The sequence below is a fragment of the Sesamum indicum genome, linkage group LG12 (genome assembly GCF_026168435.1).
Source record: "Sesamum indicum cultivar Baizhima isolate 11 linkage group LG12, ASM2616843v1, whole genome shotgun sequence".
In the NCBI taxonomy this organism is placed as follows: domain Eukaryota; kingdom Viridiplantae; phylum Streptophyta; class Magnoliopsida; order Lamiales; family Pedaliaceae; genus Sesamum; species Sesamum indicum.
This window is the reverse complement of record NC_142668.1, coordinates 18,788,922-18,807,379: the sequence shown is the minus strand read 5'-3', so window position 1 is coordinate 18,807,379 and position 18,458 is coordinate 18,788,922. Positions and strand designations below refer to the sequence as shown.

Genomic DNA, 18,458 nt, shown 5'->3' with positions numbered 1-18,458 from the left:
GGCGACATGCCCAGATTCCAGACAATCACTTACAGGTTTTTGTATATTTCTTGGACCAGCTTTGATTTCTTGGAAAACTAAGAATCAATGTACGGTATCTCGGTCAACAGCTGAGGCTGAGTATCGTAGTCTAGCTCTACTGTCTGCAAACTGCGTTGGATTTCTTATATTCTGATTGATCTCGGTATGTCTACTTCTCTTCCTATTGATCTATTTTGTGATAACAAAGCGGCATTGCATATTCTGGCCAATCCTGTTTTTCACGAACGAACCAAACACATAGAAATGGACTGTCACTTAGTTTGTGATACTTATAAAGAAGGTTTCATTGCCCCTTCTTTTGTTCGGAGCTTGCTACAGCCCGCTGATCTCTTTACTAAGGTGTTGCCCATGTTTGCCTTCACGAGTTTGTTGACCAAGTTGGGCTTGTTCGCTATCGAACCAGGTCCAACTTGTGGGGGGATGTTGAGAGTTTGAAGATTTCATCTGATGAAGATTTGGAAGCCGCAGGGTAGTTTTTTTTTCTGGTTTTAGACAGTTTCATATTCTTATCCATTATTGTTAGTTTTATTACAAGTAGTTACAACATTTGTACATATAAATACTTGTATTATGACATACATTTTTTGTTTTGCAAGATATTAAATTTCAGAGAGTTTTTCCTTCTCATTTCCTGCATCTTTTGAGTTATTTTCTAGTTCTGCATTATATATTCAAAGTTGTGGTCTCGTAATTTCTTCTTCTAGATTTCAATCTCGAGGAACTCGACCCTCTTACCTAAAATTGTACCCTTTTTACTTTGGGATTTACAACTTCTCGCCCTGGACTCTTTTTACAAGGGAGTCGTTATGATGGGTGTATGTGTAATTATGAAAAAGACAGAGGTGCATTATGTAATTAAAATACAAATAAGTGGGTATAAATGTGATTATCCTAAAGATAGATAATCAAGAATGAAGTGAATTTGTAGCTATTTCATGAGCAGCAGCAGTGTTGCGACGCCTTCTAACAAACATGAAGTAGTTGACGGCATCGGATCTCTTGAACCAAATTCACTAGGACCGAGAGCGAGCGGTGGGTGAATTACCTATCGCAAGTTGGATGAAAATCCTTCAGACACTCTGAATTCGCTGTATTGTCCAATCTAGTCAACATGAATTTAAAAGCGACAAAGCTTGATTTATTAAGTAGGATTCCCCTCACCGCATTGCCCTAATTTACTCTTCATCATGTGGAATTAGCTGTTAACATCAACTACCTACTGCTACCCCTTGAGCTTGATTTGAATTATTTTCTGACAAATATTTTCTTCATTAGTTTTATTATATAATTAAAAAAGGAATTCAATCATATCATTTTGAACACAATTGTATTGTATTCGAGGGGATCCAGGTCCAATTGCCCTGTTTTGTTTTTCAGCAACCATCTTAACCTCCCAATATTAATTTCCCTTCATTGCTATACTTTCTTCTTTCAATTCCTTGATTTCCCAACTATTGTCTTCACACCCCCTATTTCGATTGTGAATAGGTCGGGCGTCTGAGTATTCAACACTTGTAGTTGTCCGCTTTACCTTATGATTATATTCTTTCAAACAGTGCATACAAACTCAGGATAAGCAGTCCAACAAATTAACTGCGACAACAAGTTGCCAGAGCTATTTAGAATGGCACGCAAATTTCGACTGCAGAGGAGCAGAAAATCTAAAAAGAATGTTGAGTGCAGCAGTAGAACTGATAGTGATGGAAGCCTCCATTCAGCTGCATCGAAATTCGACGATGACTGCAGCTCTGCTACCACCGCTGGTGAATCATCTGTTCAAATAACTGGAGCCTCCCATGTGCACCATACATCAGGAGATGTGGTCGACGTCCCAGTTGCTGACAAATCACCACCAACTAGGCCACAACCTGGAGGGGAAGGTAATGGTCCAACTTCCCAAGGTAATTGGAGATTACATACACTGGTAAATTCATCAGAGAAAAAACAATCATCAATTTCAATTTTCAACAGGGAAAAGATCAGAAAGGCGTTCACTATGCTGTGCACTGATGTATCAAGCTGCTCTCAGAGGTGACTGGCAAGCTGCTGCGCTTCTTTTGGAGACGCATCCAAATTTAGCTACCGAACAGATTACACAAAGAGGTGATACAGCCCTTCACGTGGCTGCTGCCACCAAACGCACCAAGTTTGTACAGGAACTGGTTAATCACATGAGTGCAAATGATTTATTGTCTAAGAATGTGCATGGGCATACCGCATTTAGCTATGCAGCTGCTTCAGGGATAGTAGAAATTGCTGCTGTAATGATGGAAAAGAATGAGAATCTGATCACCAACTCAGGTAACAACGAAATGAAACCCATTTATATTGCAGCTTTGCTTGGAAACAGGGATATGGTTTCATATCTTTACCAATTCACACGTGTTCAAGATCTATCAATCGACGAATGGTTTCATCTTCTCATAGCCACACTACGCAATAACATGCATGGTATGTCTTTGATCTACTGACTTTCAATTATACACTAGCATAATAAAGAGTTTAGTCTGATTAAACACTCCAGTGTCTACCTGTATATTCTTACTAATAATAACAATATCTAAGCTTCTTACTGCAGATATAGCATTAGATATATTGAACAAGAATAGTGATGGCACATCAAATAGATCTCTCGCAACAAGGACAATAACATCAGTTGTAAAGGGAAAAAATGGTTATCCTAGTACCACCAAGAATGAAGGAACTGCCTTACACAAGTTAGCTGAACAGGATTTATCAGACATCAATGCGAGGCAAGAAGCAATATTGGAGACCTTCCTTAAGACATTTGCTACAGTCCCACTTCTTTCACGTAAGTGCCACAGAAATATTTATTTTTCTCCATCAGACAATTGCATCCACACCCAAGCTTTTCCGTGATACTTGCATCCACAATTCAGCCTATGAATGCCTGAAAATGTAAGCAAATACAACATAAAAAGTAATACCAAACCTAGACAATATTTAATTACTTTTAGATTGAGGAAAAAAAAACATGCACTGATGTCACGACTAATCATTTCATCTTAGGATATAAAAAGATTTTTGACCGACCTTTAGTGAGAAAAAGAGCTTGGTTAGTGGCTGAGAGGCTGTGGGCAGAGTTGCAACGATCAGAAGGGGGTAATGCGTTTGAGCTGCTCGAAGAGCCTCCAATTCTCCATGAAGCTGCCAAAGTAGGTAATGTTGTGTTTATAACCATGCTCACTCGCAGTGATCCTGATCTTATATGGAAAATTGACAGCAACAAACACTATATATTCCATACGGCTGTTTTACATCGACAAGAGAATGTATTTAGCCTCATTCATCAGATAGGATCCATGAAAGAATTGATTGCAATATCTTTAGATAATAATTGTAACAACATTATGCATTTAGCTGGGAAATTAGCACCCCCCGACAGATTGAAGACTGTATCTGGCGCAGCTCTTCAAATGCAAAGAGAGCTCTTGTGGTTTAAGGTAAGAGTGAAGGGAGGAGAACTTTCCCATTCTCTGCTCCCCTGGCTGGTCAATCCTTTATTTCTTATGATTACTATTAGCATCCCCTAAACCTGAATATTTTCTCCTAGAATAGTTCTCTAGTCCTTTGGAACTCTTCAGACTATTAATTGCTGCAGGAAGTGGAGAAGGTTGTGCCACCTTCATGTCTTGAGATGAGAAACGGAGAAGGGTTACGACCAAGAGAATTATTTTCGCTGGAGCATAAATCATTGTTGATAAAGGGGGAAACATGGATGAAGGATACAGCAAATAATTGCATGATCGTGGCAGCTTTAATTGCCACAGTGGCATTTGCTGCTGCATTTACCCTACCAGGAGGAAATAATAGCGATACAGGGATGCCGATACTTATGAAGAAAACATACTTCACATTTTTCGCTGTATCTAATGGGGTAGCGTTGTTTAGCTCAACAGCTTCAATCATAATGTTCTTGTCCATCCTAACCTCGCGTTACCAAGAAGACGATTTCCTCGTCTCTTTACCAACGAAATTGATATTCGGGCTCGCCACACTCTTCACATCTATTGTTGGCATGGTCATTGCTTTCACAACCACCTTCTTTTTGCTCTTCCATGAGGAAAAGACATCGGTTCTCAAATGGATAGCTGTTTCTGCCTGTGTTTACCTTATCACTCTATTTGCAGGTCTGCACATTCAGTTATGGATTGACACGATATGCTCAGCATATCGGTCCAGGTTCCTGTTTGGCAAAAGTAAGCATACCCTTTACTGAAAAATAAGATGCCACAAGTCTTTTCTTCCTAGAAATTATTGATCCACCTCCATGCTTGTATGTAATTGGTTCCTTACAAGGGTACGTAGTGTTATCGTTAAATCTTGAAGTCACCCTCCCTTTGTAACCTTCACTGGGTATATATACAATTCAGTTTCTGCTTCCTGTTACAGTAATTCTGCCCATTCCTTGTCTGAACATGTGCGAATCATCCACTACCAAATAGCTAGCTAGCAAGGCATGCATGTCACAGTTAACTATTAATTAACCTCATATATATTGTAAATTAACTAGATTAGTTCCCAATTGATACACTTAGAAATCCCACTGACAAGGTTCTAAATTAAAGTTTGACGTAAACAATAAAAACGAATTATGAATGAGATGTACTTATAAATTCCCTGGAATATTGTTTGTTAAATTACTTCCCAGGTCCCAACCTAGCTAGAAGACTGAGAGACTCTCAAATATTGAATTAGAATTTGCACTCTAATATGAATATTGATTAGAGATCACTGATAAAACATCGCCCCAAATATCCAAGCTATATATATATATATGATCCTAACTACAAATTAGTTGACACATTATAATTTTCACAAGATCAAAGCAAGGGAATATATATATATATATATATATATATTATAATTAGTTAAAATGACGCGCATGCAAACCATTCATTGCATAATATTTCTTGAATTAAATTATACTCTGTTAAAGCTGACAATAAGTAACCTAAAATACATTTCTAAATTTTCTCAACCAACCAAACTACAAACACACACACACACACATATATATATATATATATATATAGTCAGAAAATTAATATTCCAACAGGAGAAAGAAGATTTGATTGGATTTTATATATTTCAACGTCTGCGTTTCTTGGTTGAGTTGGAGGATGTTGGAGTATTAGTGCGCTTTGATGTGTGATGATGATGATCATCTGATGATGGGCTAACAGGTCCAGCAGGTGCAAGCACATTGAATTTGTTTTGGCAATGTGGGCAACAGACAGTGAGCGTCACCACCTTACTCATCTTAACCTCCGCCTCTTCCCTATGATCACTTTGGTGGCCTTTGATCTGATGGTGCAGCGGCCCTAGAAAATCTTGACTCCCAGATGAATAGCAGGAAGACGAACCCCCGTCTTCAGACGTGGAATGCATTTTAATAGGCAGGCGAAGAATGGGACTAATATTCCAACAGGTGGGGAGGAGGGATAAAGATAAACAAGTAGAGAGCGGCGGCGGTTTCATCAGTTTGAGGGCGACGCCGCCTCCTCTGAAACTAGAAAAGCTCATGCTGGAATAATTTTAGGGAGGAGGAATGGCAATGGATACTCCACACACACAAACGTCTTTGTGTATTTATTGACCAATTATTAAGGTTGTTTAATGTTAATTTACCTTCTACTCAAACTTGCACACATAAACTTAGTTTTGCAACTTAAATATAATCTAGTCTTATTAATATATATCATAATTTTTCAACAAATTAATGCATATAAATAATTATTTTTGGTGCAAAATAATAATTATAGGTAAAATGCGTATTAAATGTTGAATTAAGGAATTGATTAAGGTGAAAATGATAAATTTCTGTCAAATATTAATGCTTAATTAAGTGGAAAACAGCAGATATATTTTGGGTTTGGGCATGGAAATACATAACGAGAAAGAAATAGCAGATATTTTGCAATAAAGATAAAGTATGTGCGGTGCGTAATCTGCGTCATTTTAGTCAAGCTGATTGTCTTTTTTTCTTTTTTTCTTTTTTTTGGGGGGGGGGGGGGGGGGAGGGGGAGCACTAGTCTACCTCAATTTATTACTCGGAAATGACTTTCATTGAATGGAATGGTTTGTTTTATTATATTAGGTAACCTATACCTTTCATTATTTATTGTTGATGGTGTATGTGGGATTCTTTTTTGATACAAGTTTCAATTAGGATATATATATATATATAATATTTAATTTTTTCAATTATAAAATTAAAAGTATTTATGAATTTTCAATATTATTATATCATACAAAAATCCCTACAAATGAATCAAAACATATATTTGAGTATGACAGCGTTATATAAAGCCAGTAAGCAAGCACCATTTATCTCACTCACAATCCCAAACTAACAAGGTCCACTCATTGAGTGAGCTAAGCCACCCCTTCTCACTTCATAATATTACATATGATATTTTGCATGTCTAAATGACGACAAATCAATTTATTTAATGTATACAACCTCGTCAGTCCTTGGTACGGAAATACAGGCTGGTGTGGTGTCGCATTAATTAATATTACAGTAATTATTGCAGTTAGTTGGTTGCTATTTTATCAATCATGTACAAAAACTAATGACTCTGCCTGTCCTACCAATACCATGAATTAATTTCTTGGCTGTGTTTGGATTTATTTTGTCAAATAAATATATATATATATATATATATCTTGTTTTGATTTTCTCAAAATGGTGATTTAATTAATTTGACAAGACATATTTTCAACTTGCAAATCTACATCCTAATTTAGGATTTGGGTGTATCCTTGGAAGCAATTAAGTGAGTCAAGCATGTAAAAAAATAGATCCAACTTTGCTACAAATGGGAATGAATATTTTTCAGAGAATCATTCCTTAACTCCAAACGCATAAGATGTTATAATGAAAACACATTAAACAGCAGATGTTTCTCATAGAAAGGCAAAGCAGAGTGTATTGAGATCTCTGTATTCTGCAGCATATCTACTCAACCACCTTTCATTGCCTCAACTGCTTTATTAATTCTTGATAATTCAAACAGACACACATATTCCACCGAAGCAGAGGCCGGGATTAATGAAGAGGTAAGTTAGGATGCCACGCAAAATTCGAGTGCAGAAGAGCCGATGGCATACCCAAATTGGCGATAAGAAGAAGCGGGAAGGAAGCAGTAAAGATAAGAATGACGGTGATAGCAGCCTCCATTCTGTAGCATCCCAATTTGCGGATGAATCAGAACCACTGCCAGCGGTCTACCCCATCGCCCAGGATTCACCCACCACCACACCACAACATAATCAAAATCAAACTCCCCAACCCAAAGGTAATTTTTTCTTTTAATTTCTTCTGTTTCTCGAACATGAGTACACGATGATGTTTCTGGACTAGTCAATATTTCTTTTGGTTTTGGTCCGAGTGGAAAGACATGTTTGTTTGACATCCTGCCTCAAATATTTAATTAGTTCACACTCTTATTGTGTGCTAATAATATCAGGCTTACTTATAAGTAAACTCTGTTTCCTCCCAATCCTACTCAATTACTACATCCCTACTTGAACTAGTTCAGTTACAACTGCACCCCCCACTTGATAAAATTTTGGACAGGAAATATCAATGTCAGCTGAAATAGATTATGATTTTTAATTTTATTCAAATACTTAGTATAGTGTTGCGGATTAAAATATTAAAAGAAATGCATGCAAAAGGAAAAAAAAATGAGCCCAATTACATGAGTGATTCTCATACTACACCAAACTTAAAACATTGTTCCAAAGTAAAAGAATTAAACATAAAAAGAAAACTATAGGGTTGCCTCAATTAATTTTTGCATTATATATATGTATGTGTGTGTGTTTCTACACCATAACAACCATTTCATTGCCCAGTACGTCCCAATAATGTCTCGGAGAAAACAAACATTCATTGGAGCAGGTAACGAATCAGGACAGCGTTCACTATGCTATACATTAATGTATCAAGCGGCAATGAAAGGCGACTGGCAAGCTGCTGCAGTCCTTCTGCAGAGGAATCCGAATTTAGCTTCCGCTCAGATAACAGAAAGCGGTGATACAGCTCTTCATATGGCTGCTGCCACCAGTCACACAAAATTCGTACGACAACTTGTTGGTAGGATGGCTGAAGGTGACCTGCTGTCAAAGAACAAGTATGGATACACCGCATTTTGCTATGCAGCTGCAACAGGAATAGTAGAAATTGCTGCTGTTATGCGGGAAAAGAATGAGAATCTTATCAACTGCCCAGGCAACAATGAAATGAAGCCCCTCTACATTGCAGCTTCGCTCGGAAATAAGGACATGGTTTCATACCTTTACAAATTCACTCATGTTAAAGATCTATCAATCACCGAGTGGTTTGATCTTCTCATAGCTACAATTCGCAATAACATGCATGGTACAGTTTCAATCTACTCATTTTCGATCATAGACTACCATAATACGAGTTTAGTCCAACTAAATGCTCCAGTGCCTACCTCTTATTCATAACAACACATCTAAGCTTCATGTTGCAGATACAGCATTAGATATATTGAACAAGATCAATGATGGGACATTGGCAACAATGAGAACCACGACAGTTATACTAGGAGAGAATGATTCTCCTGATACAACCAAGAATAAAGGAACCGCCTTGCACGAGTTGACCGTACAGGATATATCAGAAATCAGTGCAAGTCAAGAAGCAATAACAGAAAGTTTCAATACCATGTTTGCTGCTGTCCCACTTCTTTCACGTGAGCACAGTAGAAATATTGTCACTCATTTCTCCATCAAACAAATGCATCTAGGCCCAAGATCTTTCATGATACTTGCATCAACAGAAGCATTTAACTAGATACCGTCTACACTTTAGCTTACTAATTAATACCTGAAAATATCAGAACATACAACATGAAAAGTAATATCAATCCTAGACAATAATGATTAACTTTAGATTGAGGTACTTCATTATCAAAAGCATGCATTGATGTCAAATTACCCATTCATCTTAGGATTTAAATGGATTTTTGAGCAACCTTTAGTGCGAAAAAGAGCTCGGTTAGTGGCTGAGAGGCTGTGGGCTCAGATGCAAAGAATGGAAAGAGCTGATGTGCTTAAGCTACTTGAAGAGCCTCCAATTCTTCATGAAGCCGCTAAAGTAGGAAATGTTGGGTTAATAACCATGCTTACTTGCAGTGATCCAGATCTCATATGGAAACTTGATTGCAACAAACACTATATATTCCATACAGCTGTTTTGCATCGGCAAGAGAATGTATTTAGTCTCATTCACCAGATAGGATCCATGAAAGAGTTGATTGCAATATCTGTGGATGATAATCATAACAACATTATGCATTTAGCGGGGAAATTAGCAACTCCGGAGAGATTGAAAATTGTATCTGGTGCAGCTCTTCAAATGCAAAGAGAGCTCTTGTGGTTTAAGGTGAGAAATGAGGGGGAGGGAGGAAGTTAGTCATACCTGCTTCCCTGGCTGTACAATCTTTTGTTTCCAATGATTAAAAATAAAATGCCATCAACTTGTATAAATTCTCCTAAGGAAGGTTCTGATCAGCCCTTTAGTACTGTTGACTATATTATTGCTGCAGGAAGTGGAGAAGGTTGTACCACCTTCATGTCTTGAGATAAGAAATAGACAAGGGTTACGACCAAGACAATTGTTTTCCAAGGAGCATGAACCGTTGTTGACAAAGGGGGAGACATGGATGAAGGAAACAGCCAATAATTGCATGATCGTGGCAACTTTAATTGCAACAGTGGCATTCGCTGCTGCATTTACCCTACCAGGAGGAAATAACGGTGATACAGGGATGCCGATACTTAAGAAGAGGACGTGGTTCACAGTTTTTGCAGTATCTAATGCAGTCGCATTATTTTGCTCAACAGCTTCTATCATAATGTTCTTATCCATCCTAACTTCACGTTATCAAGAAGATGATTTCCTTGTCTCATTACCAACGAAATTGATGTTCGGCCTCACAGCACTCTTCACCTCTATTGTTGGTGTGGTCTTTGCTTTCACAACCACCTTCTTTTTGCTCTTCCATGAGGAAGAGACGTTGGTTCTCAAATGGATTGCAGTTTCTGCCTGCATTTTACTTATTACTCTATTTGCAGGACTGCACATTAAGTTATGGATTGACACGATCCGCTCAGCATATTGGTCCAAGTTCCTGTTTCGCCAAAGTAAGCATAGCCTTTACTGAAAATAAAAAGGCTCAAGTTCTTCTCTTCCTAGAAACAATTGTATTCTTAGAATTTACTTGGTTCTTTACAAGGGTTCTATTTGTTATATCCTAATATCTTGTCATTGTATGCAACCTGCACCTTGTATGCAGTTTGATTGTTATTCACTTTCTGCTACATTTTGCACTTTACTTGTTGTCACATGTACCGACGCTTCACTACCAAGTACCGATCCATGTCACTATTACCAACCTTATACCATACAAATTGCAAACTACATTCCCAATTGATAAACTTAAAAATCTCAATAAGAAGGTTTTAGATTAAAAATTGGCTAAACAATCTAGTAAACGATAAAAATGGCGCTAACCCAAAAAGTTTTGGGCCATTCAGTCCTTAGCCGAAAAATATGAGCTCCAGTGACTACAATTTTCGATGGAGTCATATCCCGCCAGCTATGTACTTCTGCCAGCTGCATCTTTAGCAGAGAAATAACAGCTCAGGTCATAATAACTTTCATCTATTAGATCTTCCCTCTAGCAGTTTTTTGGGGAAAGATTCTACAAAATTTTGAACAACCTTACCATACTTTGGGTCCCTCCATTTTTTTATCCAACGAAAAGACAGGTTAGTTGAATTTTCCACTAAGATGAACCATCCTGCATTGCGGTATAGCAACCAAGTTTGGCAGCATAAGCCCATACGAACATTTGTCACACCACCCATGGATAACTTGATGAACGTTCCTTCAGCTCCTAGTTACAATTCTTACCCGGGTGCACACAATTATAACCATTTTTGTTTATATATATATATATATATCTTGTGCCAATTTTTCATGCTCCATCGACTATATCCTAATTTACCAAACAGATCAGATTGGTTGACAAATATATACACAAAATTTCATCACTTCAACTATCAATATCCAACTATGATAAGAAGGTAAACGGAGAATTACTCTTATAGTCACCACACTCTACAGAGGTAAGCCACCAATTATCCCAAAGAAAAATGCATCCATACAACAAAAAATGACAGAAAAAGGAACGTAATGCACATGAAAGGTATAGCCACTCAGTATGAGAAATTCAATATTATCAAATGTCATGGCATAACAGTCAAAATGATTTTGAATAACTAGATATTTTGGCAAGTCATACCAAGAGAATCAAACTGAAACAAACCTCTATTTTACATTTTTGCCTTCTAAGAATTTACCAGCAGTTGCCCATGACTCAGCATCAGACATCCAGATTTTCCATCTGAATGCTGCTCTTAAGAGGCACGTATTCCCCAAGATATCCACCAAGATGATCATAGAGCGCACTCTTATCAATGCCTTGATTATGGTAACTCTTGCAAACATAGTAAAACACACTTTGCACTAGCAGCCCGACCAAATTCACGATCACCAAAACACCAACGAGGAAACCACCGACTACAATTCTCGTCAAAACTCCATAATCCTCCCCTCCGTGCACCACAATCGAACCAAAAAGCCCATTGATCACTCCGCAAATGGCCAGGTAACCAAAAACGATAAAGAAACCCATGCGGGTCTTCCCCTTCAACAATTCATAGCTCTTCTTCATAGCAGCAAAACCATAGACAGGCTCAAGAACAGACACAACACTGGCAAGATGCCACAATGCGCTTATAAAAACATGTACTCCCAGAAACAACACGAAAACCACCACCAGGGAGAAGAAAAACAAGACAAGATTCTGGGTGTCCACGGCAATGATAAGAAGGACAAGAAACCCCAAGAAGACGATGTTGTATACAACCATCAACAGAGAAACCCATAGAAAAGTGATGAAAAGGCGCTTAAAAACGCTGGGGATGGCCGAGATCGTGGAGGAGAAAGAAACGGGTTTGGATGTATACAGAGAGGCGACGGTGAAAACGACGGCGGCGGTGGACAGGAGGGAGAAAGCGAAGAGGAATATGAGGTAAAAAAACTGGAAAATGAGGAGCTTGGACCAATCGGAGGAAGAGGCAGCAGGATCGGTTTGGAGCTGAGCTAGGATGGGGTGGGTGAAGAGTGAGTGGGCTAAGATGGCGAAGGAAAGGGGGAAAATTAGGGTTAGGGTAATGAGGTAGAAGGTTTTGGGGGATTGTTTGGGAATGGAAATAGATTCCTTGAGAACATCGGGAATGCTCAAGAATTGGAGCTGTTCGGGCGCGAGATCCATAGTAAAGAAGTGGGTAGGTCTAGTTTGTTTAAGGAAAAGAATTTCAGTAGAATTAGATCCCAAGGGAGGAAAGGAGAAAGAGAAGAGGAAAAGGAGGTGGCGAACTGGTGGTGATGATGATGATGACGGAAGCACCGCCACTTGCTACGCGGAGAAGACTGTAGCAGTAGTATGTGTGAGATGAGGAGCATTGAGTAAGTTTTGTTTTTGTATGACGCGTCAGACAGCCTCTTTTAGCCCAAGCAGCATCTTGTTTGGACTGAAGGAGCCCAATACTCTACAACACTGGCCCAATTCATGTGGACGCCATTGACTGTTGTTTATATTTATATTTATATTTATATGAGCCCATTTGACTCTTGAGTCTCCTCGTATGGCTGGCTGCTGCATACAAGAGTCAATGTTTTATAGAAAAATCAAAATTTGGTAGCGACTCAACTTTAGAAAAAGAATAGGGTCATAAGTTAGTGAATGCTACTCATTTGGTGGTTCATTCAATTATTATTTAAATCTTGGTATAGGGCTATTAAAAAATAAAAATGAATGTGTATAAAAATATCAAAGGAAAGGAAAGTTAGGTGAAGATTTGAGTAAAAAGGACAAAAAGGGGCATGGTAGCTATCAGTAGTGGGTGTCCTATGTTTATATATTTGTGTGGAGTGGAGTAGCAAGTTGTTGGCAGCAGTGAGAGCCTCTCTTTCTTCTTTGCTTATTCTTACTTGGCATCATCAAGGTAATACTCAAGAGTTTTCAGTTTCTCTTTCTCCCATATCCATATTCATCCAACAACACATGCATTCATTTCTCTATCTAATATTGTGAAGGAATTCACCAGTTATAATGGGAATGGGGCAATCCAAATGGAAAGATGAGAATATGCAGAGCGGGAGATTCATTGTTTATTCTTCACCTGCTTGTAAGTAATTACATCTTAATCATTATTATTATTATTATTTATTTTTTTCCCTCTAATTATAAAAGGGGCATCATATTATTAATTCTTTCATCTAATATTAGTTGTGGAGAATGATCAAAATTTTATACCCTCTTTTGCTTTTTCTTTGGAAAATAACCTTTTTTTATTAATTTCCTAAACTCATCATCATAAATATTACAACATATAATTAGGGGTTGCTAATTATTGGAGATGTAGGTGTTTTGTCCGTATGGTGAGACAGAGACATGCACCTCATCACCTTTATTTCCCTTCTTCTCATGATTATATGTATATATAATTGACTAAAAGACTTCAAGTCAACCATCATCCTCCACTCCTAAGTTGAGATAAACATTCTGCCCTAAACTCTTTCACTACTAATACTCATTAATAATTTATACATTAATTACTTTTAATTTCCTGCATCAATTAATATTTTTTTCTGTAACATTAACGTCTAAGTAATTTTTTTCTTTTTCTTTTATTTTTTTTAAAAAACATTGTCTAAGAGAGAAAAACTAAAATTTTTAAATAATTAAAGAACTTAACTTCAATATTTCAGAAAAATTAGAATTATGCAAAGTACTGCTTTTATTTTTGGATTGGTAATGATAGAGAAAATCAGGGCCCAATAAATAGATGAATAAAACTATCATAGTTTAATTTTATTTTTTTTAAATGATCGACTCATAACATTACAATATATATATATATATATATGATGTCTGCATAAAACATTTCGTCAAATATTATGTCTTGTGGACGACGTCAAACCCAAAAAAAAAATATTTGTAATTAAGACAGGTATTTTAAAAAGATTATATACCTACCAAAAAAATAAATAAGAATTAGAAAGATTATTTATAAGGGAGCAGTTGGTGTGGGGGAGAATAATGAAAATAAAAATGGAAGAAATATGGACAAAGCAACCTTCTCCTTCCACTTCCACACAATATTTCTAATGCCAGTCAACTCCTCTTTTGTTCAAACTTTCAGACCGTTACTAACTAGATGGTAAAAGTTTTGGAATATTAAATTTTATTCTATCCACAAGTATTTTAGGATCTAATTAGACTCAATTCATCCTCAAAATATTTTTTTTCATGGGCATGGATTTTAATTTTGGATCAAACGTAGAGTATCAAGTTTGAATGATAACATTCAAATAATAGATTTTTGAGTTTGATTATTGTCCGTCCATTGACAATCTACTAACTGTAACCCTTGTCCACAACATTAAAATCACAGGTTCCCAAATTTGATGATTTAATAAATAATTTACTTTTCTTTTCTATGGTACTCGTACCTCTTAAATTCTACTTGAATTCTTGACTGCCCAAATAATGAATAGGTGAAAAATATTTTAGCCAGCACGTGCCGCTGCACAAAGCTGCATTAAAGGGCGACTGGGAAGCTGCTGAAAAATTGCTGAGTGAGGATGGCAGCTTGGCTAAAGCTAGCATCACGGAAGGAGGAGAAACAGCGTTGCATGTAGCTGCTCTGGAGGGTCATGCCTCTTTTGTTGCTAATTTACTGCATAGAATGGAAGGGTGTGACCTGGAAATTCAGAATAACAAGGGGAGCACTGCGCTTTGTTTTGCTGCTGCGGCTGGACATGTTGATATTGCTAAATTATTGGTCCAAAAGAACCCTAAATTACCAACAATTAGTGGGTTTGAAGGGGTTACCCCACTTTACATGGCAGTACTACAAGCTCACTCTGAAATGGCCCACTATCTTTTTTCATTACCAGCTTTTGAATTTTGGTCCACAGACCACCAAGTTGCTCTCCTCACAACAGCTATCGACTCAGGACTTTACGGTACTACTAGCTAGCTACACACCACATCCAATTAATTAGCTAGCTACACTTCATTAGAAAGATTAAGGTAAACTTGAATTATACAAATTAATTCATGATTCTATTAATTGAATCTTTTAGGTCTAGCTATGAGTATTGTGGACCAACATAAGACATTAGCTGTGACTGAAGACAGCAATGGTGAAACGCCGTTGCAAGTGCTTGCGCGGAAACCTTCAGCATTTTGTGGCAGCAGTGAAGGAGGACTTTGGGACACCAGCAATATTGCCACAACAAGTAATTACTACTTCTCCATCTCATCAATCCCATTATTATTCATATATTGGCCACGATTCATTTCTACATATGCAAGACTACTTTGATCAGCTTGATGCTAGAATCAAGTACGTAATTGGAAAAAGAAAAGCAAAAATGCCTTTTTATATATATATAATTAATCTTTTATTTCTTTCTAGACTCTATATATATATGTATATATTAATTATAACTTGGTTAAGTACTTATATTATTCCAGTACTATCTTACATGAAGTTGAAGACCCACAAGAACTCGGCACAATGTGATGCGCATAAATTGCTTGGCTATCTGTGGGACAGCGTAATAAGCCAAGAAGACGTGGAAACTGCACAAATAGTTGGAAACACTTCAAAATTGTTCTTTGTAGCAGCAGAATCAGGAAACGATGAATTCTTGGTAGAGTTAATCCGCCGATATCCTGATTTCCTATATAAAGTGAACCAATCCAAACATAGCATATTTCATATAGCGGTTTTACGTCGGTACGTGCGAGTATTCAATTTGATGCATGAGTTAGTGGGTGTGAAGGAGCTGATAGCAACATACATTGATAAAGATGGAAACAACATGCTCCATTTAGCAGCCAAGTTATCACCTCAAAATCAGTTAAGTATTATTCCAGGGGCAGCTCTTCAGATGCAGCGAGAAGTACTATGGTACAAGGTATATTTATATATATATCATATCAACCTAACTCTCTCTCAGATATCATCTTCATCATTAATTTAATTGTACTACATGTGATGCAGAATCACATTAATTAATATTAATTGTTCAGGAAGTTGAAAAGATTGTCCAACCCTTGTACCGAGACATGAAGAACAATGCCGGCCAAACACCTTACGACATATTCCTGGAGGAGCACGAAAAGTTGATGAAAGAAGGAGAAAAACTGATGAAGCAGACGGCAAAATCGTGCATGCTGGTGACCATGCTCATTGCGACTGTCGTCTTCACCACGGCCTTCACGGTGCCGGGAGGCTACAACAACAATACCGGAGCTCCGATTCTACAAAATGACAAGGTATTCATGGTATTCCCCATATCGGAGGCAGTAGCAACTCTGTCGTCTTTGACTTCAATGTTGATGTTCCTGTCCATACTGACGTCCCGATACACGGAGATGGATTTTCTCAACTCGCTGCCCTTCTGGCTGGTGATTGGAGTGGGGGCTCTGTTCATTTCAATCGTGGCAATGATGGTGGCGTTCTGCACATGTCTCTTGTCCTATGAACATGGATTGGTAGCTGCAACTGCTCTTTTGGCTTTCTTTGCTAGTGTGCCAATCATGTTTATAATCTTGAAGTATGAGCTTTTGGTCACTGTACTGCGTTGTACATATGGTTGTCGCTGGTTGTTTCGGTCAAACAATCGATTGTTCACCTAGAACTCTACATCATTATAGATCCTGTATCTATTTGGGCTAACTTGGAATTGTGGGCTAAGAGAGAAGGGAAGAAAATTGAGTGTAGCTAATTCATTCCTTTTGTTGGGTTCATATTCAGATGCCTGAATAGTTGTTACCTTATTTTTTTTTTTTTTTTTTTTATTTCATCCCCTGCAAGTGTAAGATCGGTGATCGCCACCATCCACGGCCACAGCAGGCCATGTAAATGGAATGCCGTTTTTATAGGTCAACGTGTCTGCGGGGACCGATTTCATTTTCGTCTCACCCACTCCTATCTGTGCAGATTATTAATTGTTAATCATTTGTTTCTTGTCTTCATTTTTAATACCACCATAACTAATTATTAATACCTCCAATTAAGGGGAAGAATTAAGAGGTGGGAGGTCCAATCTCACCTTAGATTTGTGATTATCCAGAAATTTGAATCAATTCTGAAAATTTATATCCATTAAACATAAATTTAATTCGTAATTTGGTGTCTGGTGGACTAATTAATAATAATTAAGCAACACTTAGCATGATTTAACGAATCTAAAATTCTTATGGGTCCAACTGACCTGGATTATATATATATATATACTACTCGTTGTGGCATGTCATTCTTACTTGCATATAATGAATAAATTTTTTATATATTTTAAAATATATTAGAAATAATAGTATAAATAAAAATAAAATATATAAATCATTACATTACATTAAAATAAAAAAAGAAGAAAAAAATAATTTATCAATTAATGATTTAAAAAATTAAATGAGTTAATTATTTTATCGGTTGATGGACATTTTTTTCTTTATGAAAAATTGGTGAAACGGTGTCATTAATTACCATTTGTTACAAAATATATATATATATGCTGTCAATATATATATATATATATATATGATGTGATATGTCAATTTCTGGGTCCTTTTGAATTTGACTTTGACATCTATAGTTAGTATTAATTCTGGTGTTGCACTTTTTTTTTTTTTGTCCAGAAATTTCCTTAATTTTACTTAATTCCTCATTCATTTATATTCGGTATATACATTGCAATTCTCCGATCAATTCCTTCTATATATATATATATATATTCTCATGATAATGAATTCCAATTTAAGTACGTATATACCTATAATTAATTAAATTAAATTTTTTTCCTTTACATACATCAATATATATGAGAGGAATAATTAAATTCTTGAAAAAATAAGCAAGAATGAGTAGGTACGTACTTTTGTATGAAATTAGGGTAGATGATGAGTTGTTTAATTTCCCTTGCAAATTTACAAATATTGAAGAAAAAGGGGCGGAGTTTGCATGCGGTACGAAGCATTTTACTTTTCTGGGGGAACTGCAACATCAACTTTGTCGGCCACAACGGGCCGGAGAGTGAGTAAGTTAGTACCCCCGGAATCCTCCACGATTACAGCTGCATGCAGCTACCATGTTTCAAACAAATTAAACATTACATTTATGGAACTCAACAGTAGTGCTGATTACTTTACAGCCAGAGGCAATTACAATATTAAATATACAGACATATTTACTATATGATCACAAGC

At 36.9% G+C, this 18,458-nt stretch overlaps 4 protein-coding genes across 9 annotated transcripts; 3 read left to right on the top strand and 1 right to left on the bottom strand.

Moving 5' to 3' along the window:
• The first annotated feature begins 1,143 nt into the window (after positions 1 to 1,143).
• On the top strand, positions 1,144 to 4,454 carry LOC105175952 (uncharacterized). 2 transcript variants are annotated; one of them, XM_020698279.2, is made up of 5 exons: positions 1,144 to 1,943; positions 2,014 to 2,493; positions 2,621 to 2,854; positions 3,073 to 3,506; positions 3,665 to 4,454. In XM_020698279.2, exons 1-5 carry the CDS (start codon positions 1,667 to 1,669, stop codon positions 4,280 to 4,282), a joined length of 2,043 nt encoding a protein of 680 aa, XP_020553938.1. In that variant the 5' UTR covers positions 1,144 to 1,666; the 3' UTR covers positions 4,283 to 4,454. The 2 variants fall into 2 exon arrangements, with proteins under 2 accessions (XP_020553938.1, XP_011096899.1); XM_011098597.3 differs by having other exon boundaries at positions 1,145 to 1,922.
• A 2,298-nt stretch (positions 4,455 to 6,752) lies between these two features.
• Positions 6,753 to 10,439, top strand: LOC105175882 (uncharacterized). 2 transcript variants are annotated; one of them, XM_011098516.3, is made up of 5 exons: positions 6,753 to 7,367; positions 7,976 to 8,455; positions 8,574 to 8,795; positions 9,054 to 9,487; positions 9,651 to 10,439. In XM_011098516.3, the coding sequence occupies exons 1-5, from the start codon at positions 7,139 to 7,141 to the stop codon at positions 10,266 to 10,268; spliced, it is 1,983 nt and encodes a 660-aa protein (XP_011096818.1). In that variant the 5' UTR covers positions 6,753 to 7,138; the 3' UTR covers positions 10,269 to 10,439. The 2 variants fall into 2 exon arrangements, with proteins under 2 accessions (XP_011096818.1, XP_020553898.1); XM_020698239.2 differs by having other exon boundaries at positions 7,136 to 7,367; positions 7,930 to 8,455.
• Positions 10,440 to 11,316: 877 nt separating this feature from the next.
• LOC105175883 (polyadenylate-binding protein 1-B-binding protein) lies at positions 11,317 to 12,596 on the bottom strand. The gene has a single exon (XM_011098517.3). The coding sequence runs from the start codon at positions 12,444 to 12,446 to the stop codon at positions 11,493 to 11,495; it is 954 nt and encodes a 317-aa protein (XP_011096819.1). The 5' UTR covers positions 12,447 to 12,596; the 3' UTR covers positions 11,317 to 11,492.
• Positions 12,597 to 12,645: 49 nt separating this feature from the next.
• LOC105175951 (Ankyrin repeat family protein) lies at positions 12,646 to 17,163 on the top strand. Of its 4 annotated transcripts, none has more exons than XM_020698238.2 (6): positions 12,646 to 13,179; positions 13,282 to 13,362; positions 14,751 to 15,205; positions 15,326 to 15,481; positions 15,720 to 16,165; positions 16,281 to 17,163. In XM_020698238.2, exons 3-6 carry the CDS (start codon positions 14,926 to 14,928, stop codon positions 16,887 to 16,889), a joined length of 1,491 nt encoding a protein of 496 aa, XP_020553897.1. In that variant the 5' UTR covers positions 12,646 to 13,179; positions 13,282 to 13,362; positions 14,751 to 14,925; the 3' UTR covers positions 16,890 to 17,163. The 4 variants fall into 4 exon arrangements, with proteins under 4 accessions (XP_020553897.1, XP_020553896.1, XP_088732135.1 ...); XM_020698237.2 differs by having other exon boundaries at positions 14,735 to 15,205; XM_088876009.1 differs by having other exon boundaries at positions 13,271 to 13,362.
• Positions 17,164 to 18,458: the final 1,295 nt, after the last annotated feature.